Source organism: Pygocentrus nattereri, chromosome 9, assembly GCF_015220715.1.
Source record: "Pygocentrus nattereri isolate fPygNat1 chromosome 9, fPygNat1.pri, whole genome shotgun sequence".
In the NCBI taxonomy this organism is placed as follows: Eukaryota; Metazoa; Chordata; class Actinopteri; order Characiformes; family Serrasalmidae; genus Pygocentrus; species Pygocentrus nattereri.
This window is the reverse complement of record NC_051219.1, coordinates 9,457,393-9,483,048: the sequence shown is the minus strand read 5'-3', so window position 1 is coordinate 9,483,048 and position 25,656 is coordinate 9,457,393. Positions and strand designations below refer to the sequence as shown.

General features: G+C 38.8%; 2 protein-coding genes and 2 long non-coding RNA genes across 4 annotated transcripts; all 4 read right to left on the bottom strand.

The window, feature by feature from the left end:
- Positions 1 to 1,060: 1,060 nt before the first annotated feature.
- Positions 1,061 to 10,843, bottom strand: LOC119264087 (E3 ubiquitin-protein ligase TRIM39-like). Its single transcript, XM_037541588.1, is given in 7 exon segments — positions 1,061 to 1,699; positions 6,019 to 6,137; positions 6,435 to 6,457; positions 9,427 to 9,657; positions 9,782 to 9,877; positions 10,284 to 10,554; positions 10,556 to 10,843. Coding segments are annotated over 7 exon segments (1,413 nt in total). The 5' UTR covers positions 10,684 to 10,843; the 3' UTR covers positions 1,061 to 1,154.
- Positions 10,844 to 13,739: 2,896 nt separating this feature from the next.
- On the bottom strand, positions 13,740 to 17,108 carry LOC119264048. The gene is made up of 8 exons (XM_037541243.1): positions 16,980 to 17,108; positions 16,836 to 16,901; positions 16,077 to 16,165; positions 15,879 to 15,990; positions 15,686 to 15,794; positions 15,394 to 15,464; positions 15,222 to 15,244; positions 13,740 to 13,836 (listed from the first exon to the last, which is right to left on the bottom strand). The coding sequence occupies exons 1-8, from the start codon at positions 17,034 to 17,036 to the stop codon at positions 13,740 to 13,742; spliced, it is 624 nt and encodes a 207-aa protein (XP_037397140.1). The 5' UTR covers positions 17,037 to 17,108.
- A 2,061-nt stretch (positions 17,109 to 19,169) lies between these two features.
- On the bottom strand, positions 19,170 to 19,710 carry LOC119264092. Its single transcript, XR_005130759.1, has 3 exons — positions 19,687 to 19,710; positions 19,409 to 19,515; positions 19,170 to 19,332 (listed from the first exon to the last, which is right to left on the bottom strand). It is a non-coding gene; the product is annotated as an uncharacterized LOC119264092 (long non-coding RNA).
- A 1,588-nt stretch (positions 19,711 to 21,298) lies between these two features.
- On the bottom strand, positions 21,299 to 23,447 carry LOC119264090. Its single transcript, XR_005130757.1, has 5 exons — positions 23,164 to 23,447; positions 22,788 to 22,952; positions 22,544 to 22,608; positions 22,351 to 22,445; positions 21,299 to 21,516 (listed from the first exon to the last, which is right to left on the bottom strand). It is a non-coding gene; the product is annotated as an uncharacterized LOC119264090 (long non-coding RNA).
- Between the last annotated feature and the right edge of the window lie 2,209 nt (positions 23,448 to 25,656).

The window sequence follows — 25,656 nt, the reverse complement described above, 5'->3', positions numbered from 1 at the left end:
GTTCACGAACAGATGGTCGGACACTCTCCTTCAGGATCTTTTGGTAGACAGCAGAATTCATAGTTCCATTTATCACAGCAAGTCTTCCAGGTCCTGACGCAGCAAAACAGCCCCAGACCATCACACTACCACCACCATATTTTACTGTTGGTATAATGTTCTTTTTCTGAAATGCAGTGTACCTTTTAGGCCAGATGTAATGGGACACACACCTTCCAAAGAGTTCCACTTTTGTCTCATCAGTCCACAGAATGTTTTCCCAAAAGTGTTGGGGATCATCAAGATGTGTTTTGGAAAAATTGAGATGAGCTTTAATGTTCTTTTTGCTCAGCAGTGGTTTTCTTCTTGGAACTCTGCCATGCAGGCCATTTTTGCCCAGTCTTTTTCTGATGGTGGAGGCATGAACGCTGACCTTAACTGAGGCAAGTGAGGCCTGCAGTTCTTTGGACGTTGTTGTGGGGTCTTTTGTGACCTTTTGGATGAGTCGTCGCTGCGCTCTTGGGGTAATTTTGGGCGGCCGGCCACTCCTGGGAAGGTTCACCACTGTTCCATGTCTTCGCCATTTGTGGATAATGGCTCTCACTGTGGTTCGCTGGATTCCCAAAGCTTTGGAAATGGCTTTATAACCCTTTCCAGACTGATAGATCTCAATTACTTTCTTTCTCAATTGTTCCTGAATTTCTTTGGATCTCGGCATGATGTGTAGCTTTTAAGGATCTTTTGATGGACTTTACTGTGTCAGGCAGCTCCTATTTAAGTGATGTCTTGATTGAGAACAGGTGTGGCAATAATCAGGCCTGGGTGTGGCTAGAGAAACTGAACTCAGGTGTTAAAAACCACAGTTATAGTATGTTTTAACGAGGGGGCAATCACTTTTTCACACAGGGCCATGATGGTTTGGATTTTTTTTCTCTTTTAATAATAAACACCTTCATTTACAAATTGCATTTTGTGTTTACTTGTGTTGTCCTTGACTATTGTTTAAATTGGTTTGATGTTCCGAAACACTTAAGTGTGACAAACATGCAAAAAAACAGGAAATGAGGAAGGGGGCAAACACTTTTTCACACCACTGTACATGCAGTGACATATTCTTATGATCATAATTCAGACACTCACTACCTTATAAATGATCATTCTAAGCAGCTTCAGCTTTAACTGTGCTGCTCCACTGTTACTGATGTCTTCACTGGTAAGATCATCAGAGGATGAACAGAATAATTATAGAAAAACGGTAAAACTATCTGAGTGAAAGTGTGTGTTATAGTGTGCAGGTGTGTGTTGGTTAGAAGTTCAGTGAAGGTCACTTTCCCCCTGTCCCAGTCCAGCTGCACTCTGACCCTCTGCGGCTTCTTTTTAGGTGTGAAGGAGTGAACTGCCTGTCCTGGACAGAAAATCAAGATTTCATTAATGCTTTTATCGTAGTTCAGCCTCCACACTGAACCCCTGACAGAGTTTCCTTTTCTTGTTACAGACTCTGTGATCACACCCAGTGACCAGTTTTCACTGTCTCCAACCTGGACGTCCCAGCAGTGAATCCCTGAGTTAAAACCCTCAGAACCCAGAACACACCACCACTCATCAAATCTCTCTGGATTATCAGGAAGTGATGATCTCTGCTTTGTGTTTTCTACAGCAGTGAGATCATCAGACAGGTGGAGGTGTGGATGTGCAGTGTTGGGGTCCAGAGTAACAGGGGCTGAGGAGAGAGAACACAATGAAACATCATGTTTTTCTCTTGTTTCTGTAAACGTTTCACCTCTACAGACTGTTTTCTTTACTGTGAGTGAAACAGCTTTAGAGGTAGATTCCAGAACTCAGATCAACTTTAATCCTGGACTAAATGTTGATGTTCAGTTCAGAGCAGCACTAAAGTGCATGTTCAGTAGTGAGTGGTCATTACAGTCCAGTGACTGATCTGATCTGAGTGCAGCATTTTTCTGTAGGGATTCACTCACAGAGCTGAACGTCCATCAACATCTTCACTCTCACAGACTTTCAGATCATTTCGTGATGCGTTTTATTTTTTATTAATTATTACAATAAATTATTATTATAAATTATAAAACAGTCCATTTTCTCTCTCCATCAAATGATCAAAATCTGATCTCCACACATTTCCTGAACGTCTGTGATCCAGTTAATGATGAGATGATATCATATCTATTATCTACTGTATCATCACTGTAATCTATATAACATTAGTTTTATATTTATTGTTCTGGGCTGCTGTGCAGAAAACACTTCATTTGGTTTTGAGAAGAAAAAATAAAATTGAATATGAAGTGAAAATATAAACTTGTTTGGAGTAAGAAGACCCCCAGACATGCTGTAGAGACCCCTTTAGAATACTGACCTAAATACATTATTGAATCAGATTTAATCTTCTTATCATCTGCCTCCATCTTGCCCTATACATTGCCTCCTCTACTTTCACACCAACCATCTCCCTGTCCACCTTAACTACATCCATAAACCTTCTCTGAGGTCTACCTCTTCTCCTTCTACCCGGCAGCTCCATCTCCAACATTCTTTGCCCAATATATCCACTATTCCTCCTCAACACATGTCCAAACCATCTCAACCTGCCTCTCTGGCTTTATCTCCAAACTGCTCCACTTTCACTGTCCCTCTGATCTGCTCATTTCTAATCTTGCCCATCCTTGTCACTCCCAACGAAAATCTCAGCATCTTCATCTCCTCCACCTCCAGCTCAGCCTCCTGTCTTTTAGACAGAGCCACAGTCTCCAAACCATACATCATAGCAGGACGCACTACTGTCTTGTAAACCTTCTCTTTCATTCTTGCTGCTATCCTTCTGTCACACATCAGCCCTGACACCCGTCTCCACCCACTCCATCCTGCCTGCACCCTCTTCTTCACCTCTTTTCTACACTGTCCATTGCTCTGGATGGTTGACCCAAGATATTTGAAGTCATCCACCTTTACGACCTCTACTCCTTGCATCTTCACCTTTCCACCTGCCTCCCTCTCATTCACACACATGTATTCCGTCTTGTCTCTACTGACCTTCATTCCTCTCCTCTCCAGTGCAAACCTAAACCTCTCCACATTCTCTTCCACCTGCTCTCTACTCTCACCACAGATTACAAGGTCATCTGCAAACATCATGGTCCATGGAGCCTCCTGCCTGACCTCATCTGTCAACCTGTCCATCACCATTGCAAACAAGAAGGGGCTCAAAGCTGATCGCTGATGTAACCCCACCTTCACCTTCAAACCATTTGTCACTCCAACTGCACACCTCACCACTGTCTCACTGTCCTCATACATGTCCTGCACCACCCTAACATACTTTTCAGCTACACCTGATTTCCTCATACAGTACCACAGTTCCTGTCTTGGCACCCTATCATATGCCTTCTCTAGATCCACACAGACACAATGCAGCTCCTTCTGACCTTCTCTGTACTTCTCTACCAACACTCTCAATGCAAAAAGTGCATCTGTGGTACTGTTTCTGGGCATGAAACCAAACTGCTGCTCACTGATCTGAACCTCTCGCCTTAGCCTTGCTTCAACACCTCTTTCCCATACCTTCATGGTGTGGCACATCAACTTTATACCACTGTAGTTACTGCAGCTCTGCACATCACCCTTGCTCTTAAAAATGGGGACCAGTATACTGCTTCTCCACTCATCAGGCATCCTCTCACTCTCCAGGATTTTGTTAAACAACCTGGTTAAAAAGTCCACTGCCTTCTCTCCTAAACATCTCCATACCTCCACAGGTATGTCATCTGGACCAACTGCCTTTCCATTCTTCATCCTTTTTAAAGCTGCCCTCACTTCCACCTTCCTAAATCTCTGCACTTCCTGATCCACTATCTCTCCCCCCGTTGTCCTCCTCTCTCTCTCGTTTTCCTCATTCATTAGTTCTTCAAAGTACTCCATCCATCCACTCAACACTCTCTGTTCACTCACTAGTACATTTCCCTCTCTATCCTTTATCAGCCTAACCTGCTGTACATCCTTTCCAGCTCTATCTCTGTTTAGCCAAGCGATACAAGTCCTTTACTCCTTCTTTACTGTCCAGCCTCTCATATAGCTCATCATAGGCCTGATCCTTTGCCTTTGCCACCATTCTTTTTGCTATGCGACTAGCCTCACAGTACTCCTGCCTACTTCCTTCATCTCTCTGGTTATCCCACTTTTTCTTAGCTGCTTTCCTCTTCTGAAAACTCTCCTGGACTTCCTCATTCCAACTTTCCTTGTCTTCTTTCCTCTGACCAGACGAAACACCCAACACATTCTTGCCAGTTTCTCTCACCACCTTAGCTGTAGTTTATCAGTCCTCAGGTAGCTCCTCACTGCCCCCAAGGGTCTGTTGCAATTTTTCCCTGAACTGCTTGCAACCATCCTCCTCCTTCAGCTTCCACCATCTAATCTTTGGCTCTGTCTCCACTCTCTTCCTCTTCTTTGTTTCTAATCTCATTCTACAGACAACCACCCTATGCTGCCTTGCTACACTTTCCCCTGGCACCACTTTACAATCTCCAATCTCCTTTAGGTGGCATCTCCTGCTAAGGATATAATCCACCTGTGTGCACCTCCCTCCACTCTTGTATGTCACCCTGTGTTCTTCCCTCTTGTGAAAATATATGTTCACCACAGCTATTTCCATTCTCTTTGCAAAATCTACAACCATCTGTCCTTCCGCATTTGTGTCTTTCACACCATATATACCCAGCACCTCTTCATCCCCTCTGTTCCCTTCACCAACATGTCCATTGAATTCTGCACCAATCAGTAATCTCTCCTCTCTAGGAACACCATCTACCACTTCATCCATCTTACTCCAAAATTCCTCTTTCTCCTCTAACTGACAACCAACCTGTGGTGCATATGAACTGACCACATTCAAAATTACTCCATCAACCTCCAACTTCAGGTTCATGATCCTGTCTGACACTCTATTTACATCCAGAACACTTTTCCCAAGCTGTTCCTTTAGGATTATCCCTATTACCATTTCTCTTCCTCTCTACACCATGATAGAACAGTTTGAATCCACCTCCAATGTTCTTGGCCTTGCTTTCTTTCCATCTGGTCTCTTGGACACAGAATATCTACCTTCCTTCTCTCAATCATGTCTGCAAGCTCTCTGCCTTTCCCCTCATTGTCCCTATGTTCAGAGTCCCTACTCGAACCTCCACACTTCTGCCTTTCCTTCTCTCTCACTGCCTTCTAACCAGCCTTCCTCCTCTCCTCTTTGATGATCTTCTACCTACAGTAGTCCAATTTCCACCGGAAATATATAAAATATAAAAATATTGTATTATTTTATTTTGAATTAAAAAATATACTAAAAAGTGAAAAAGCACAAATACATTTTTAAACACTGTTCATTTTAATTTGATTCGTTTGTGTTTTGGTCTTTATTGGATTATTTGTATTTTGAAAGTCAAATTGTTTTTTGAGTGACTTTATTATTATTGTTTCATTTTACTGATTAACATCGTTACAAAGAATATAAAACATTTTTATTACTGTCTTATTGAAAATTATAAAGTTTTACTATAAATGATAAAATTCTATCTTGATCATATTTTTAATAAATTAATGAAATTGATGTTTCAAGAGTTTAAAATTCTGTTCAGCTTAAATTTACACATAATATTTTTAGTGTTTACTTGGATTAGTAACACAATTACAAAGAGAAATTATTTCTCATAAATTAAACTTACATGGAAAAAGAATTTGACAGAATTAAACAAGACGTTAAAATTTTATTTTATTTTTTAATCAATTGGATTAAAATCTGATTCTTCTTCTTTAACTGGAGTTTATTTTATCTCCACACTTTCTGTTTGATCTGAGTGAGATTTCTGCACAGTATAGTATTCATACGTTCACTTAAGTACAGTTTCAGTCTCCTTTTTACCCCCTGAATAAAGAGAACATGATAACATGTTACTAATAGTTTATAAACAGTGTGTCATTAGTGCAGAAGCAGGCTGTGTGTGAGAGATCAACCCTAAGAGAAACAGAACTTACTGTACTGGAGAACCTCCTGCATGTTCTCCCACACTCTGAACTTCAGGTTGGAAAGGTGCTTCCCAACATTGATCAGAGCTCCTGATGTCTTCTCTGGATCCTTTGGTGTGAGCTGAGCTCTGAGAGCAGAAGACTGTGTGAAATATATCACTGTAGAAACTTTACAGCCTGTCATTTATTTCACTAAATATCAATATTTGATCACATTTATTGTCTGGAGAGTCAATAATTCTGTAGTTTCTGTTAAAAAAATATTTCTGCTTCTGTTCTCATCACTACAACATTAACACACGGTCCTTATTCCCCCTCATTTCATTAGAATACACTCATATTTACAATAAACACAATACACTGTAGATTTAAATGTAATAATTACTGTAGCATTAGATAAAACGTGTGGTCTGACATTTACTCACTGTTTCTCTGTGGACTTGAAGTTCTGAGAGGGAAACAAAAAGAACATTGTAGTTAAAAGTGAAGAGACTTTTCAGGAGTTTTTCATATGAAACACACAAACACCAGCAAACAGCCAAGTTAGTGACATTATCCATCATTTCATCTCAATAAAACTTTACCTTCTAAATAACTACTTAATAAAACTCAGTATGTTTGTTATTTATTAATAAATCTAATCAGTCAGATGTTGATAAAGTAGTTTGACTGGATGGATTTTGAGAAGCAGGGACCACAAACTAGACCGACGAGCAAAACGCAAAAAATCCATCAACTAGTCGTCAACAAACAGACGCAGGTGAAGATCTAATGATGCTCACTTGGAAACACGGCTAAGAATTACAGGAGAACCACCAACAACAGAACCAGAGCCAAACTAACAACAAGCAGCAGGTTTGTGGATAATGAGGCGGCAGAGGCGGAACGTTCAGAGGATCCAGGAGAAGCTCCACTGATGATCAGACACAGAGTCAGAAGATCTGCTCATTTCTTTTGTTCTAATTTATAAAATGTCAATATAGAACCATCAGGGCGGATCTACAGGCTGACAACTGGGCGCAGCTGCCACCTCCTCCACAGCTTTAACTACCCTGATTATGCAGACACTAAAATATGACGCCAAACTGTATTAAACACAAAGTCACTCCTAAAAGTCTTAAAATGGGAAAGAACACAAACTGAATCTGTTCTGTCGTGTTATTTATGAACATTGACACAAGAATTTGAGACACTGCAGGAATTTATCAGTGATGTAAATATACTGTGAAATGTTGACGTGGCTTTGAGTTTCGGTTTTGTAGGTCTCTCCTCATTCAGAGAGAGAGGAGTCTGGTCTGGTATGATGGGAAATACCTGCTCAGGGACGTGTAAAGTGGCTGTTGAGTGAACAGACTTTCCTATAAGGACTTTGGTTTGTGTCATTAACTCTGTAATATCCTTCTGCGCTTGCAGGTTAAATGAATAAAGGAATTTACCTGGAGTTTCAATTGTTGCTCAGGTAACCTTCACTTGTTCTGAACTGCAGTTAAATTCAGCCTAAGACTTCATCTCAGTCCTCCAATCACCAGAGATGTAAACTCGAGACACATGATTTGGACTCGATTCTGACTGGAAACACAATTTGGTGACTTGAGACTCGACTCGACAAAATCAAGATAGACTTGTAGCTTGACTTTGTCTTGATTACCAGTGACTTGAAGTTTGACTTGGATTTGAAGCACATGACTTGGTAAGACTCGAGAAAAACTTAAGACCCAAAGCTGAAGAAATGTGGAGAGTCTGACTGCAGACGGGACTCTACACAGCTGCTGACTTTTCATATGAACGTTTTTTCCCCTTAAATGGTGCAGAAGTTACACACCGGAACCGAACGAAAAATTTGAAGAAGAAGCTGCTGGAAAATAAAAAGTCAACTTCAGCTTCATACATTCACCATCAGTTTGCTGTCTTTTCTCTAAATTATGCTCAGCTCAACTCATTCGGTTTGGTGTCTGTTGTCTAAATAAATTTCAAGCTAGTGTTTGATTTTAGTTTAATGAGCTACTTTTAGTGCTGACTAAGTTTATGTTTCTCTAACATAAAACTAATTAACTCTAGTTTATTTTTTTTATTATTCATTTCAACAACACTTTGAAACCTCATGTGTAGTAGCACTGCTCCTTGTGTAGCTATCATGTCTGTCATTTGTGTACCACGGAGTTTGTGTTTTGTTATTCTGAAGTGTAAAAACTTATAATAATTAGTAATACTGAGCCACACACTGCTAACATGCTGTCATTAACAGACTCTAGTATTGTTACCATCAGTTTTGGTGTTCAGTGTTAAAATGGCCCTAAAACAGCTGAAGAATTCATTATGACTTGTTTAGTACTTGAAGATTAGGACCTTAGCCTCAAATTAGGACTTGCCTGTACTGACAGTGGATTTCACTTATGACTTGAATGTCAAGACTTTACCTACTTGCAACTTAATGACTTGTTTCCACCACTGATCACTGCTCAGCAATTGCTGCTATCAAGCTTTCTGGTCCTTAGCGCTAGTGTGTCATGTATTTTGAATTTTGACCAACCTGTCATTTTCTACCCATTTCTAAACCTAAAAACAAATTTACAGAATATCAGCAGGTCTTAAAAGTCTTTGGCAAAAGTTAAGAGGGTTATGCCAAAATATTAAAGAAAATATGTCCTTCTACTCAAGAAGTGATACGAGGTAAAATATAAAGGATCCATAATCATTTTTTCATGGCCATGGCAGTACGCTTTAGCCGAGAATGCTTGCTAATTGAGTAAACGGGCTGTATTGTTTTTCCTCGGCATCTCAGCTGCCTGATCTGAAATAGTCATGAGAACTATGCTGGGCATAAGTTGTGCCTGTAGGGAGTGGATGCTTTTTAAATGCTTTATAGTAAAGAGTGCTGCAGTGTTGTTTTGGACTTGAGTAAATTCTCGTTTATGTGAAGACTCAGACTATAGTTGGCAGAAGTACTGGCGAACGTATAATAATGTCCAAACACTGTATATAAAAACGGATAAGCTATGCATGTTGGTTGCTACTGTTTTTGAAAAGTTTGTTCAGTTGTCAGGATCTATATGGATAGTTCTCTTTATAAAGGTCTAAATAAATACACATGGATTCCATGTGATCGTGTCACCCTGAGAGAACTTCCTTCCATCTCTAGTCAAACTTTTTAGATCTGTCTCTTCTTCCCATCAGCTATCCTGGTTTAGTCAGTGTCTACCTTACAGGCATCAGATGCTCACAGTACCCAAAACTCTCACATGGTGGATTATTGTGATTGTAGAGATCTTCATACTAATACTCCCCTTTCATACTAAACCATTTAACTCACCTTTTTTTCTAATGTTGGTTTGAGAAGTACTTCCTTCAGAAGTACAAAGAGAAAGAAGCTGATTTTGTGTTTAAATCAGAAAAAAAAGAGAAAAAAGAGGTTCTTACCTGTAAGAACAGAACATCCTCAGCCTCCATCTCCTTCTCTGTGTTCCTGATTGTGTCTGAAAGAGCTGAGATTTCTCTATTCATCTCCTCAATCTTCCTCCTCATCATCTGACTCTTCTGCTCCTCTTCCTCCTTCAGTGCAGCTATCCTTGCTGTTTCTTCATCTCTTAGACACTGGTGAAGCTTCTCAAACTCCTCCTTTATCTGCCTCTCTGTGTGCTGGGCCTGCATCTGGAATGAGAGACGATTAGGAAACACAAACTCTAACAGATGATCTACAAGTGTTTACCACCTACAGGAGAAGTGGACCCTCATCAGAAACATGACCTCAGCAACATTCAAGATGATGTTTCACCTTAATGTGGGCGGCTGTTTGGTCATAGTCTCGTTTAGCTTCCTCTAAGACTCTCAGATTCTTCTGTAGAGGCTCCAAAGCAGACTTGAGTTTATCCTAGAATCAAACAACAGTTCAGATAAGTGCATTCTCCACCTTTTACTTACTATCTGATTTACCATCTAGTAACAGTTGTCCTACAGACTGCAGTAGATAAGAGAGTAAAAGCAGTTTTATTCTCAATCTGAAAATCAGAAGAGATTTATTTCATTTTTATACAGAAACATTTAAGGTTACATTTTACATTGACCGTCATAATGAATTCAGCAACAGAGCATTTTTACGACTGATATTTCACTCATGCTCTTTGCTGGTTGCCCTGAAACCACACCCACTGACTGACTTCACCTTCAACACACATAACAGGTTAATCAGGAACTGAACTCAGAAAGAATTTATAATATTTTTTGAGGTACATTTTAGACATGAAGACACTATTAAATTTATACAACAATTTTCATACCTTAAACTCAGTCACAACTTCATCTACTGGACAGAATTTGTGATTTCTGTGTTCCTTTGAAGTCTGACACACCACACACACAGGCTGCTGTTCATCCAGACAGAAGAGTTTGAGTTTCTCATTGTGCAGAACGCAGAGCCCCTGAGACCCTGCTGAAGATCTCTGACTCCTGCTCTCTAGAAAAGCCTCACAAAGGTTCTTCAGTTCGAGGTTACAAGGAGGATGATCTTTTGAGGATCTTCTTCTACAGACTGGACATTCTTGAGACCCCTAGTTAGAACTTGTGCAGGCAGGTTTTACACACACTGTGGCTGCATGACAGAACAACAGGATCCCTGAAGATGTCACAGCACACAGGACATGAAAACTGTTCTTCTGAAAGAGGGTTTCTAGCAGCCATTTCCTCCAACTGCTGCTGTGCTGTTTCTCTGTAACGGCTCCTTCAGTCCAAACTCCACTTTCTCTTTCAGGACGTCTGTAATGATCAGAGCAGCTCAGTGGAGAATCAGCCACCGTAGCCCTTCAACCCACTGAGTGAGTTTTAGCTCCTTTCAGAATCACACAGCCAGAAACAAACACAAATACAGTCACTGTTTAAAAGCTCCTCATTGGCATCTCTGAGTGGAGTGAAAGCAGAATGAAGATCAGGAGACAGGATGACATTCATCTGCTTCATCAGATAGAGGAGGTGTAGAGGAGGAGGAGCTTTTAAAAGGAGGAGTCAGTCAGATGATCTATTCTGTGTTTTCATATTTCCTCCTTATTTGCTGCACGAATTTACACGAACAGTGACACATTCACTGCATTTACAGTGACTTTGTAGTTGTTGTAGATATTTATGTGGTTTATGTTCTTCTACTACTTCCTATTCTTATTGTTCCTGCTGACTGGTGGAGTCTGGACATGACAGCGATAATTATCTGGTGGTTTGGATTCTGGAAAACGGCTCCCTCCCTTTTACTTCCATCTCACTGCCCACAGTTAGGCCTATATTATGTATGATAACATGACGGTGAAGGTAAAATCTGCTAATTTGAACTTGCCAGTTTTTAAAATACTAGTTTGTCTTCATGATTAGTCTCTGTAGAAATCAGACATGCAAATCCCCCCTGACCTCCTGTTTTGCCATTTTGACTGTAGTGACTAATATTTTCCAAAGATTGATCATAATATTGCCATAACTCTCTACAGGACAATGGGACAGTTCATCTGCTGCTGGAAACCAAAGCACCTAGAATAGAGTTTGTCCATCATCACGCCCAGAGTTTAAGGCACTGATGAGTCCACTGAAAAGCATTAATTTAGGATCCAGTGCTGAATTACAGACCAATAAAGATCTATGATATGGAGAATAGACAATTACTTGATTGACATTTCTAACTGTTTTTTAATAGTGCCATTTTAAAGCAGGTTAAAAGATAAATACTAACACAAGGCTGAAACTTTGAAAGACCACACACACACACACACACACACACACACACACACACACACACACACACACATTTTCTAAGCCGCTTCTCCCTAAGGGTCGCGTGGGGTAATGTAATGTCATGAAGAAGTAATTACCTTTAAATGAACAGTGTAATTCTGTATTGCACAAAATCCAACTTACTAATTTTAATTTTAAATTTTAATTGAAATTTTAAAAATACAGTCGGCCCAACTTTCTCATGATGGTTCAAGTTAACTGATTTAAGGACCTGTACTGAGTTCAGGACTGTTTCATAGCTCACACCTCGCATCAGCTCACAATTTCAATAAGACGAGATGTAACGTTTAATATGAGTTTTAGTGTCTGGCCGGTTCTGAAGTTCTGCAGACTGACCAAGTAGCGTCCAAATTATTCTCTATAAACACAGAGCTACATAACAGAGTAAATCAAACCCAGTGTACAAACTACACATAGAAGGATTTTTGCTGCAGAAGTGAATAATAACAGCCATTAATTCCTCTATCTGGGTTCTATTGTACGTTCTCTGTAGCTGGACTAAGTATATTTGCATATGGTAGGAAATAGTAATATCTGCTCTGTGGTGGTCCTGGTTGGGGTCCAGATCATTGATGAACAAAGTAAAAGGGCTAAAAAATTATCCAGAGAAACAGATCAACTACAATCTGCCACTGCAACTACAAAGGGCAGCTGTACATTAATGGACCTGGTTTAATGGACAATGAGCACAAATACAAGGTAGCTGTACTTAATGAAGTGTCCAGTGAGTGTAGACAGCGGTTTACTGCACTCACCAGTTTAGCTTGTCATTTTTTGGTAAACATCACTGAAGCTGATTCTTTACTTGTGTAATTGTTCTTCCACTGATTTTCTCTGCATTGTAAGTTCTGTATGTGTTGTTTAGACAGGTAAAGCATTTCCACACACCACTGAACACAGGTGAGACTTAACTGTTCAATTTAGAGGACATGATGCAGATAGCAGCTTAATGTGTAGACCTGTTGTCTTAGAGCTGTGGCAGATCATTGATCACTCAGCTGTGTTCACCTGTGCTGTACGTCCTCTTCTATTTCTTTACACAGTCATTGTTTTACTGTAGAACTGGACACTCACTGTGTTCTTTAGGTTTCATGACACAACTTCTATTCCTTAGTACTGATTTCCAAAGAACGCTGTAGTTCATTTCAGAAGGCTTTGTTTAGTGAGAGGGAAGTAATGGTTACTTTTCTTTTTTAAGAAAGAAAGAAAAGTCAGTTCAACTCAAGGAGCTTCAGTCGAGATGAGCTGTTTTCTTAGTACAACAAATGTTCTCATGTTAGCTCAACTAAATATCACAGTGCAGGCCATCTGGTAGTTTGGATACAAATCTCCAGCAAAGTTGCCCAACTGGAAGAAGCTGGTGAACAAGAAGCCAAATTCAGCAGCGGCTGTTTGTGTGAAGATCAATATTAATGAACTCCTACAGGAGAAATTCTTTCTACTGTTTAGTTAAAGTGTTTTGAAACATGCTGAGTAAAAATGACGAGACCTGCTCTGCATCTAACATCAGTCTGACGAGCTCCAGTGTTAGCTTTAGCATTAGCTCGTCTGAGGGCGTGGCTTGTGGAAAAACAGCTGATTAATGCTGCGACCCCGCGGGTCAGTCTCGGGGAAAAGGGGGTCAGTAACATGCGGTTTGAATGTGATGTTTGAAGTCCGAACCAGGAAGGAACAAGACACGACAGTTCAGCGTCTTGTGCCCCGTTTATTTCACTCCGCACCGGCTGCGACTGAGTGAGCCTGGGTGAGTATTTACAGCGGAACCGCAGGAGGGCCAGCAGGACCATCAGTGCAAGGCACTTCACTTCCACTTCAACTGGGCCGCTTCACTAACCAGACACGCGATACAGTCCCATGAACACAACACCCAGCTCGTGTGTCCGTCGAGCAGTCAGGAGCAAATGAACCCCCCCATGGAGCGCAGGGGGGTCGCCAGCCTCCTCACTAGCCTCGCCGCTCTTCCTTTAAAGCCCAAGTCCCGCCTCCAGGGCCAGAACTCTGGTTGGTGATTGGCCGCTGTGTTGATCGCGTCCTCTAATGATGAGTGACACTGCTACCAACCTATAGTGGAGACAGAGAGCGAGCGAGGGAGGAGACACACAAGAGAGAAAGAGAGAGAGAAAAGAAAAGAAAAGGAAAGAAAAGAAAAGAAAAGAAAAGAAAAGACAGGTGTTCTATCGATTTGTCCTACTTCGTCGAGACGTCCTACCGTAGCGTATATTTATAGATCGTATCTATCGAAATGTGCTACCTTGTCGAAAAATAATACCGCGACTATTTTGTGATATCCTCCTGACTACCAGGGAAAAAAAAGTTTAAAAATCTTTGTTTTTTGTACTTCCCCAAATGTTTTAAGGTAAATAAAGACATTGACAACATTTAAAATATATATATATTTTTTTTATTTTAAAGATATAATGTGTCCACTACAGTGGACATGGGTACTTCAAACATGTGAGCTGTGTTTACCGTGCCTCCTGCGCACTTGGCGCTAATTTTGCGCGTCCGCCTAACGTGACACCTGGTTGGTCGACAGGTTTGATTGACATGTTGTTGGAAAGGGGAGAATCTCAGCTTTACGACCACGTGTGTTTGAAAGCGATAGCCCAAGGAGAACATATTTTAATTTGGGTTTAAATTAGACATAAAATATTTTTGCCTTCTGTTTTTTACAAGCACTCTTTGCACAAAAAGAGGATTACTACCGAACGCATTACCGGAAATACACGGGTGTGGTGTCATTTTGAAGCCAAGAAGGAGAGGTAACCGGATCTGTAAGCGGTTTCCGTGTAATGTGTTCCGCCGACCGCCAGGGGTCATTACGCACGGCTTCTGAGTTTTCGCAAAAAAAAATCTCCTGTTTGAAATGCCACACTCTTTTGGCTCTAATTCGGAAACCTCAATCAATGTCTGAATTTCCCTCAACAATTTTCAGCAAAATCCTCTCTGCCTCTGATAATGAATCCTGCCCTTCTCATGTTTAAAAAAACAGAACAAAATCAAAAACATAACTACCAATGTCCACTACAGGTCCTCCTACCTGTATGATATTAGGGGTAGCACATATCGATGGACTGTAATGAAATCAGTAATAGGTAATAGATGTTTTATTAGAAAACATCAGAATAATAAACAATTTCTTTATTAACTACCAGTTTAACAAAAGGTAGTATTTCCAATATGAAACGTTAAAATGACATAAGGCAAGTTTAATAAAGATGATAATTTATATAAACACATTAGTTTTAAACACAGATAAATGTCCTAATAAATAAAAACAATAATAAAGTTAGGAAATATAAACAAATCAAGCTCAACATTAAAATGACAATCTGTGCACAAACGAAGAGAGAAAACAAAACAGAATCTATTTCTTTTTGTTACACTTTTCACAAATGTAGTCCACATCTGTTTTAATAAATTGGGCACATCCAAAATGTGCACACCGACTACACTGGTCACACTGCACCTAAAAGAGAAAGCAAAATGTAATCAGAAATGTAAAACAATGAACCGTACTGCAGTGTCGCACATTCGTTTCTACTACGTTTCATTCAAATATGAAGTTCTACATTTACTACCATGCATTTACTAAAGCCCATTTTATTTAATACGTACCATTTCAACCATGCTCTTGTTGGCATCTCCTTGCAACATCGTGCAAATTACACAGTAATCTTCTGCATTCCCTAAAAGCAATTTTTTTCAGACACATGAATGATTATAATATTCCTACACTGTTCACCATGCAACTAATTATTTTAGACAAGATGTTTTACAATGTGCAAGGTAAATCATGTGATCACAGTACTTTTTGCTGTAGTACTCATGAGCTTCGGCTACTAATTAAATTTGAGTGTGTATAAGACAGGAAACAAACTAAAACAAATCGTTTTCCTAAGAAAGTCACCTGGACATTTAAGGAGTGAACAGGCAATGTCCATCCGTGCAGCACTCACAGCAAGCGATGTGGTTTCAACTCCATCAATTCTACCAGTCAGAAGGAAATGTTCTGCAAACTATAAAAGAAATATTTCTTACTAAGATTAATTAATCATCATGAAAAATCCATACAGAGGAAACAGTCATTTAAAATCCTCAACCTTCAGTACTAAAACTCCACAACTACTTCCATCCCTCTGTCTGTTGTGCTGCATGGTCTTTATTTGCCACTTAGCTCTCTGCGAGTTATGTGCCATTGTCTTCAGAAAGTTCCTGTTTATTAATGGACACATGACACAATACTTTACAATATTACAATATTTTCAAGAAGAATAAAGCTTCAGTTGTGACAATGTTACCTCCAGTTACGCAGAAACTTGCGCTCATATGAACATTCGTTTCCAAGAGGGTCAATAAGCACCACAGTTTTTGCTGACATGTCGATAATCTAGAGTAAATAATTAGTGTGAGTATAAAATTCATACCCAGAAAATGAAATGTAATTACACACCTGTTGTGATTATTACATATTTATTATACATTGTTAATGACTCCCTGAAAACATCCTGAGAGCCCAAAAAAGTACTTTTATGAAGTGCATAATCATTTGTTGTTAATGAGACAGAGGTAAGTGAAGTTATGCTTTTTTGTTAAATGTAATGTAACCCAATATATAGCATTAAATGAAATGGGAAATGATGATGCAGTGACCACATGAAATGGGTAATATTACACCTTCATCTGTTTCCTGCCATAGGAAAAAACCCATAGATTGACATATGGCATTAAAATGAATCAACCTGGAAACTAATGGGATACAATTTGACTACGGTTATCTGTAGTATTTTCACAGGAAAAATTAAGCTATTAAATCTTTTTTTTATTATATTTACTATATTTTTGTTACATACATAGAATGGCTCAAGTACTACATAAAATAAAACCAAATATCTGAAGAAAGGTAGACAATTTATTTTGTTATTTTTTCATGAGCACTGATTTTAGGCTGAGAAACAAAAAAGTACTCTTAAAAATGTCTGAAGTTTTTATATATGCACTGTACAGTATTTGCAATACATACATTATAGTAAGTAAAGAGATACTTAGTTCAGACACACCACTAGAATCCAGTGTGCACCAGTGTTTACAGGACACAACCAAATGTCCTCAAATGCAAACTTCATCTGTATGAAAAACATTAAAAGCATGTTAGTGATTGTTTTACAAGTCAGCAATAATACTTTTCTGTATATTATAACTACCTTTGTAAGACATCTAAACTGTCCAGCAAACAAAGATGAAGCAATGACAGCATCCATATGGTGAACAGACTTCTGTCAACAAGAGTACAAACATAATACGTACATGTGTAAAGCAACACACCAGTAAACACTTAAATCAAAACATTATACTTGCCTGTTTGTCTTTAATGAGGGACTGAAGGTATGCATCTATGACCTGCATTAAAACAAATGTTAATCGATGTAAATCTGCATATTACAAACAGCCAATTTCTTACTTCACTCTTCTTACAGCCACCCTTACTTCATCTGACAGCCAGCCATTTCCCTGTAGTGACCGAAAAGAAGTGTCATATAATTTAGAGGGACCAACAACTGCTTCCACTTGTCCATGATCCTTTAAAGACCAGAGCTTCATTACTGAAAATAAATTAGAAAACAATTAGTACATATAACAGAATAATAATAATATTATAATAGTAAGCTTAGAAGACAAGCCAGCAGGCCAAATGTAAAGTACTGTATAGATAATATCTGAATTTAATATAAATTATGCAAACAATGAAGTGGAAGCAAAGAATGTGGACATAACTAAAAATGTGAGCGAAGATTATTGAAGAGTTCATTTGACACAAACCTCCATTTGCTGTTTGTGTTAAAATTCAATTTTAAAGTTAATTTAGAATACACAAGAACTTTCTGTAATACAGCCTAGCTGTTTCTCTTGTCCCAGATTTTTAAAACTATGACAATTTCTTTGTGCAGTAAACATAAATTTGTTTATTGTGATTGTTGTATCAATTATTTACAACTGTTTTAAAGTTATTATGTCCAATAGTGCAAAGTATGGCCAACGGGCCAACAAGAAAGGGCCAACGGGCCAACAAGAAAGAGCCAACGGGCCAACACGAAAGGGCCAACGGGCCAACAAGAAAGGGCCAACGGGCCAACAAGAAAGGGCCAACGGGCCAACACGAAAGGGCCAACGGGCCAACACGAAAGGGCCAACGGGCCAACAAGAAAGGGCCAACGGGCCAACAAGAAAGGGCCAACGGGCCAACACGAAAGGGCCAACGGGCCAACAAGAAAGGGCCAACGGGCCAACTGGAAAGAAAAGCTAAACTGGCAAGAACTTGACCAACCGGTCAAATGATGTGAATTACAACTTTAAAACCTTCTTCTTGTAGACTTCTCTTAACAGTAGGCAGGGGGGAGTGAGTCTTCAGCTTGGTTTCTTCAGGTCTTTTGGTTATGTTTAATTCTTTTACAATTTTATGTTTCTGGTCCGTTTTCTCCTTTGCATAATGAATAACAGAAGGCCTTTCCAAAACTGGATTCTGTTTTTCAGAATGGGAAGGTACCTGTGGAGAACTGTCATTATCGCTGGCTGTTTGCAGATTACTGTTATCTGAAGAAATCTTGTCAGCTAAATGCTTCTCATGGGTATGAATTGGGTGATTGTCGTTCAACACTTTGGGCATATCTTTGCTTCTCGATAAATATTGGGAGTCCGAGCTTCTTCTGTATGGTTTGATGTGGTCAATATTGTATTTATTTTTTAATGTTGTTCCTTCTGTGTTCTTAAGAGTAACAAGCTTCCCACTTATCGTTTGAATGACATAAGGTCCAAAGAAGTCTGGTTCAATTCTTCCTCCTTTTCTTCCACGTTTCCTCATATTTAAAAGAAGGACTTCATCTCCAACATTATAAACAATGTTTGAGTACTTCTTCTGTACTTTCCTGGCATAGGCTGCCTTTTGTTTCTCCTGGGACATGTGAATGTTGTCTTCTGTTGTTTTCTTGATTTCCTCCATCATTTTCATTTTGGAATCTAGATACTTACTGTAACTAGATTCTGTAGGAAAATAATGGTGGAAATCTATAATGAAAACAATATCAAATGCTGCATAAATTATTGTGATCAAAAACATTAAAATAAGACAAATAATTTATTGTACTTCAAATAGAATGGTGTCATTAAGTTAATAAAATCATAAAACAACATTATTTATGAGAAATACAACACTCGAGCAACACCTTACATATTAAAGACTACCATTTATGTTTATGGAAATGTAGCATGATGGTTAAACAGAAAACAATATATAGCATATTTACAAATTTACAAATGAAAGTCATTTACTATATCCATAAAAAAGTATAGCTATGCCAAATTAAGCTAATGCATGCAACAAAAGCACTTACTGGAACCTCAACAGGAACTTCTGCTGGGAAAACTGCTTCTCTTCCATACATCAGAAGAAATGGTGAGTGTTTTGTAGTAGTGTGGACTTTTGACCTCAGAGAAAATAAGGTAGCATCCAGATAGATGTCCCAGTTGTCTTGCTGCTCATTAACCATTTTTTTCAGAGCTCTACAGTGTACACATTTATTAACACTATAATTCCCATTTCATGTATAGTAAATATTAAGAAAATGAATAATGTTACCGTTTTATGTTGTCATTGGTCTTTTCATCGAGGCCATTTGTTTGCGGATGATAAGCAGCTGTCACACTTCTTTCAATAGATAGCAACTCACAAAGGCTCTGGTTTAGCTTAAAAAAAACAACAAATCTTTACTTTCTAAATGTATTTTATTAAACAACATTAAATGTATGACTACTGTAAGGCTACTGTGAACACCAAGTATTTCAAGAAATACAAAAAGTGATGTAATGAAAATTTGTAATGAACTTCTAACTAAAATATGATTAATATGCACTTACTTCATTAACAAATTCTCTTCCTTGTTCTGAGAGAATACGTTTGGGACATCCATGTCTGTATATTACTAAGCAGATATTTTTTCCAACCTCAGCCGCACATTTACTTCTCAAAGGGAAGGCCCTTTCAACCCACTTTGAAAAGTAATCTGTGACTGTGAGAATGTACTGGAAGCCACTTGTGGTTTTTGCTAATGGTCCTGTTAAGTCAATTCCAAGAAGCTCCCAGACAGCAGACACCTACAAAATAAAAACATGGCTTCAGTATTTAGTTTTCTATGTACAGTTGCTAAAAACTCTAATGTTTCATATGTTTACCTTAATACACTGCAATGGCTGTACAGCAGTCAAAGGTTTGCCAACTTTTTGACATTTGTCGCACTCCAGTACCTTTTATGACAAGTGTCAGATATTTAGATTGTATTGTATTAGATTGTATTGTATTATGTATTAGATTGTATTATATTTAGATTGAAAAATACAGAAACACATACCCAGTTATCAATATCAACTGACATCCCCTGCCAGTAAAATCTGGAACATATGGCATTTCTCGTCTTTATAATGCCAGTATGTCCACCCATGGGAGAGGAATGAAACTCCTTAAACAAGTTCTTGGCTTCCTCTTTGTTTTTAATAGCTTTCCTCTTTCCATTAAAGAGTTCTCCATCTGCAGTGACAAATAAAACATTTTAATGGCGTGTATTCAGATAACATATTTATGAGAGATCTGATTACAGAGCCAGCAATTTTATGCCAGGTGTTTCCTTCAAGCTTTTTAAGATCAGTGGTATTGAGAGCATGCGCAGCAGGACAGCGTTAACGCATGTACTGTAACTGATGTACACATGTGCAAAATTACATTGCTATTACACTGTGTAAACAGTGACTGTAATTTGTGTATGTTACCATGCATATTACCAGAAAGGGTACAATCAAGTGATGCTGCATATGATATGATTCTGAGGTGTCTACATCTCCCATTTGCTTACCCAAGTCATATAATCTAAAGTTTGTGTTATATTTACTCTGATGATGTCTATATTATTTCATTAAAAGATTATATTTAGGTTAAGCATGTATGAAGTAGTTATATTCCTCTACATGATTCCAGCTTGAGGGTAAATCCTAGTATAAATTAGCAACATTATATGTTAATCTCTTAATTAACTTAATTATCAAATTCTTAGGTCTTTGTATCTCTGATTTTGGGGTAATTTGAAACCTTTTAAATGAAATTTAGAGGCGTATCTTCGAAGACTTTGTCTTTGTGATTTATTGTACCCTGTTGGGTACAAACCCACAGAAAGAAGTGTGTAGACGTTTTCTACGCCACCAGGTGAGTTCATCGGCGGGTCAATTCTCCAGACCCAGCTGGCATTTTAATGTTGAATCAACGTCAAATGTTATGGTTGAATCAACGTTGGATTTGGTGTTGATTTTGAAAAGTGAATCAACGTTGATATGCCAACGTTGTTTCAACGTCATACATTCAACCTTGAATAAACCACAAAACTCATGTTCATGATGCTCAAAATTGCAGGGGAGAGAGGAAAAAAACAACTGTATGCCACAATGAAAAAAGAACAATTTTATTTATTTATTCTCTCTGTAAATTTCTTCTCTGAGAACATGGAACAGCAGGACTACAAAATGTCCAGCAATTACAGGGTATCGAAGAACTTGCATCAGGCTGAGTATAAAGAACGTCAAAGATAAATCTTATTTCTTGCGGCCACCACCACCCCAACCTCTCCGGTGCATACTTGAGGTATTTAGCCATCGTGTCCATTGCCTCCTGTTGTGTGATTGTGTGTGTGCTGAGAACAGTGTCTAGAGAGAAAAAGCAAACCGCAGGTTAGTTTATAGTCAAATACTGTACATCCTGTGTACAGTGCCAACAATTTTTTAAAAACTGTACACTGTTATTCCATTAGGATCTTTTTTAGATCATAAGTTGCATGTCAAAAGTGTGTTTCTCAAACCAGAAAATGACTTTAGTTCTCTGCTCATCTTTTAATATCACGCTGGAGTCATATTCTGGCACCGGGTGCAACCTGTGCCTTTTACGTGACTTAAGAAGGGCTGGAAGATTAAAAGGAAGCCGGCAGCTATGAGGCCAACTTCATACCCCTGGCGCGCTGTCCATGGTGCGGAACGTATACATACATAAATGCACTCACAGCTTCAGTGTTGAAAAATATCTGTTTAATAAATAAATACATTCCTCACGATACAAATTATAATTTAAGTGACTTGAAAGATAAAAATCTAATTGTTCTGTGGTGCTTTAAGCTGCACGCTCCTCTCTGTTATGTGCGCAGTAAAAAACTGTCCGGGTACAACACTTCCTCATTTCTGAGGTCTGCTTTTTGCGTTTCGTTGTCATTACGTTCTGAGTTAAAGCCAACATCTAGAAAATTTTTGTAATTTATGAATCGATTCAGAATTGTCCACGTCCCACATCGCGATGCATCCAAGAATTTAAAATGTCACCCACCCCTATTGTTTACCTTAGTTAATTGGTCAATGGACAGAGTAAAACGTTCTGGAAACTATAGTGACAGTTCTATAGACAGAGAGGGAGAGATCTTTGGCCCAAGAAAAAGAAAAAAAATCAATTCTGACAATCTACTTAGACCCTAATTAACATTTTGCTAAACTTACCACAGATGACATTGCAGAGCAGAGACTCTGAAAATGGCAGTTTCCCACATTTCCCCTTTAGGCTCATCTTGGCCATCATGGCATTTGTGAGAGTTCTGATAAACAATATATAGTACAACATATAAAGGGTTAAAATATTTACTGTTGACAAGGGACATTTTGTAAAATGGGTGCAGATTTGATTTTGACTTACGCAGCCATTGAGTTCTTGATCAGGTGCACAGCATCTACACCGCCCCGTCTTTTAAAATGTGCTTGCTGAAAGGATTAAAACAAAACCTGTGAATTCAAAATGCTTACTGGTACTTTCTGGTCATCGGTCATTTGCATATTTTTTGTTGTTGAATAAAGACTGGAACAGAACAACAGTGGCTGTGTAATAATATCACTTGAATGTATACAAAGATAATCATGTAGATGAATCATCTGAAACTTACTAGGGCTGCTCTCTGTTTCATCCACCAGACGACTCTCCAGTTCCTTGAACTCCATCTCTGTGTTAGCTGGCTTTACATGAAAAGTGGCCCCATCAGTAGGTTAGAGAGCAATTTCTATTAAATCCTTTATTTCGATAAGAAGCGAAAGGACTTTCTTATGGAATCCTAGGACAAAGGAAAGTGAGATACTTGACAATTCAAGTTTCATTTTCCCAATACAAAATGTAAGGTACTTAAACAAGCAGTGGTGGGTAGTAATACAGTATTATTAAGTGCAGGACAACAACAACAAAAAATGTAAAGTAAAACCAAACCAAGAAGAGTTATGTACCAATTGTCTCATCAATAAACTGTAAAATTAAGAGTGACTACTTACTTTCCTCTGACAGAGGAAAGTCCGCTGCCTTGAACTGTGGGGTGTATATGAACTGTAGATGATATACTGCACATATATGCAAGAAGAAAAATTAAAAAGGACATACATATACATTTATATTTCACGCCCAAACTATGAAGCACAAGTACAATAACTTCACACACAAAACAGCAGCACTTACCAGTTTAACTCATTTCAGTCGACTGAAATCAGCAAATAACTACTCGTTTTCAATTCATGTACCATCTAGTTGTCCAGCCTCAGTGCCATCTATGCCATAGACATATAGAAATAGACGCCTTATGGACTGACACCGCCTATTGCCCATAAAATATTTGCATACACCTCAGAAACTATGTAGCTGCACTTCTGTACATACATACAAAAACACACACACATATATATATACTCCAGGGTAGTTAATTCTGCGATGTGGTGCAGCCTATTATAAATGGTAAAATAACCATCATTATTGTTCAGTCTTCTTGTGAAAGGTAATCCCACGCGATCTGCTTTCGACACTGCGCAGATTATAGTAACCGTAAACATTATTCCTCTCTCTGAGTTGGTCTGGTGGAGCCTTCAGTGAGGAGACCCATCCAATATGGGGCGACACTGCGCTCCAGCCCGGAATGAGGCGTCTATGTCTACATGTCTATGATCTGTCTCCTCTCTGCACACGCAGTGCCACGCATTTAAAACACGGCGCATCGGCTATAATACCACCATTACATGCTCTGTAATTCTACACACATGAACTACAAAAAAACATGAAAAACTATTTAGTGGTCCACTTTGTCTTCCTATGAGAAACTACATTAGCAACCAAACCTAAAATACAACGTTACTGACGTCAGCGCTACAGGTCCGTGTCCACGGACGCATTAGCAGCTAAAGTTAGCTTAACTAAATCTCACATAAACTGGCCTCATAACACACTAGTAGCGTTAAATGAGCAGCACACACTCAGGAAACCGCAGTAGCGACCGCAAAAAGACAAACGAACATCTAAACCTGTAAAAATATCGAAGTTTCATCCACTCGTTTCTCATTTTTGCTCATGCTAGCTAGTCAGGCGTCCTCACAACACCTAGCCAGGATAGCTAACCAGCTAGCGTGACTGGGGCCGCCTGTTTAATAACTCTGTGTGTAATTAATAATATTATGCTCCTCGGGTTTTGACTAAACTCTGACTTTGCTCACCTTAGCTAAACTTTAAAAGATGCCAAGTGAGCAGAAAAGCCGAACTCTCCCAGCGACGTCACACCAACGGTTATAAAACGGCGCCAAGCAGCCCGGGGCGTCACTGTATAAAGTCTCGCGAGATTATCTCTCCGCCGGGTCTGGTGGAACAGAAAAACGCCTTGATATTAATATATGATGCGCTATAATACCGCGAATATTATGTAGGAAGAAAAATAAAAAGGGACAAACATAAACCTTTACATTTCACGCCCTCCGCCGGCATCACTGACGACTCCCAGAATCCCTCGAGGGATCACATGACGCTATGCCCGATTTCACTCCTGCTCTATTTAAACTTCTTCATTTGTCATTGCGAAGTTTTGTTTCTGCCCCAAAACATTCCGAGCGGTTTCACTGCCTGATGTTATCTCCCTGGTTAGTACCTGCCTGTTTTTGACGACGTTTTGGACGAATGAATGAATGAATGAATGAATGAATAATAATAATAATAATAATAATAATTAATAAATAAATAAATAATAATAATAATAATAATAATAATAATAATAATAAATACCTCTTTCAAAATCCAACGCCAAAGAGTTGTTGGTACATTTTTCATCCTTGCATCCAGCCGTTTTTTTATTGTGTTTTTTTAGCAATACAAAGGCAGGTTGAAGATATTATGTTGATTCAACGTTAATAGTTCAACGTTTGCACAATCATTTAACATTAAATGTTGTTTTAACATTGTTTCAACGTTGAAACAATAACAGACATTATTTCAACCACATTTCAACGTTGAAGGTCGGTCGTGTTCCAGCTGGGGAGGCTTGGAAACCAAACAGTCAATCGACAAAAGTCTGCGCTGTTTTTTAATTAAATAAAATAATGGGTTTTTGTCTTTATTTAAAAGGAATCATGTTTTAGTCTACTTTCTCTTTCTAAATGTCGGAATTAATTATTATGATTATTTCGACTATATTTCTGCTCGATTACAGTTACGGTTGATTATCTTGTTTTAACATCTAATAGCTTCTTTTCTAACCTGGGTTACAATGAGTTTGTAGAATATTTGTGTTATTACACTGTGTGAGGGTCAGTCTGTCTCTGGGTGGGGGTGTGTGGGTCAGTCTATCTCTGGGTGTGTGTGTGGGGGTCAGTCTGTCTCTGGGGGTGTGTGGGGGGTCAGTCTGTCTCTGGGTGGGGGTGTGTGCGGGGGTCAGTCTGTCTCTGATTAAGGTAACTCTGACAATGAAGTTGGCTTTGATACACCACAGAACACAGCAATTAATACTGGTCCTTTGG

What these genes read in the sequence shown, in the direction of transcription:
- LOC119264048 (XM_037541243.1), bottom strand. Translation starts at nt 17,036, where the DNA reads ATGGATGCTGTCATTGCTTCATCTTTGTTTGCTGGACAGTTTAGATGT. An exon ending in AGTTTAGATGTCTTACAAAG is followed by an intron (nt 16,902 to 16,979) that starts GTAGTTATAATA and finishes TTTTTCATACAG; the next exon opens with ATGAAGTTTGCATTTGAGGA. An exon ending in GTGGAGTTTTAGTACTGAAG is followed by an intron (nt 15,795 to 15,878) that starts GTTGAGGATTTT and finishes TTTCTTTTATAG; the next exon opens with TTTGCAGAACATTTCCTTCT.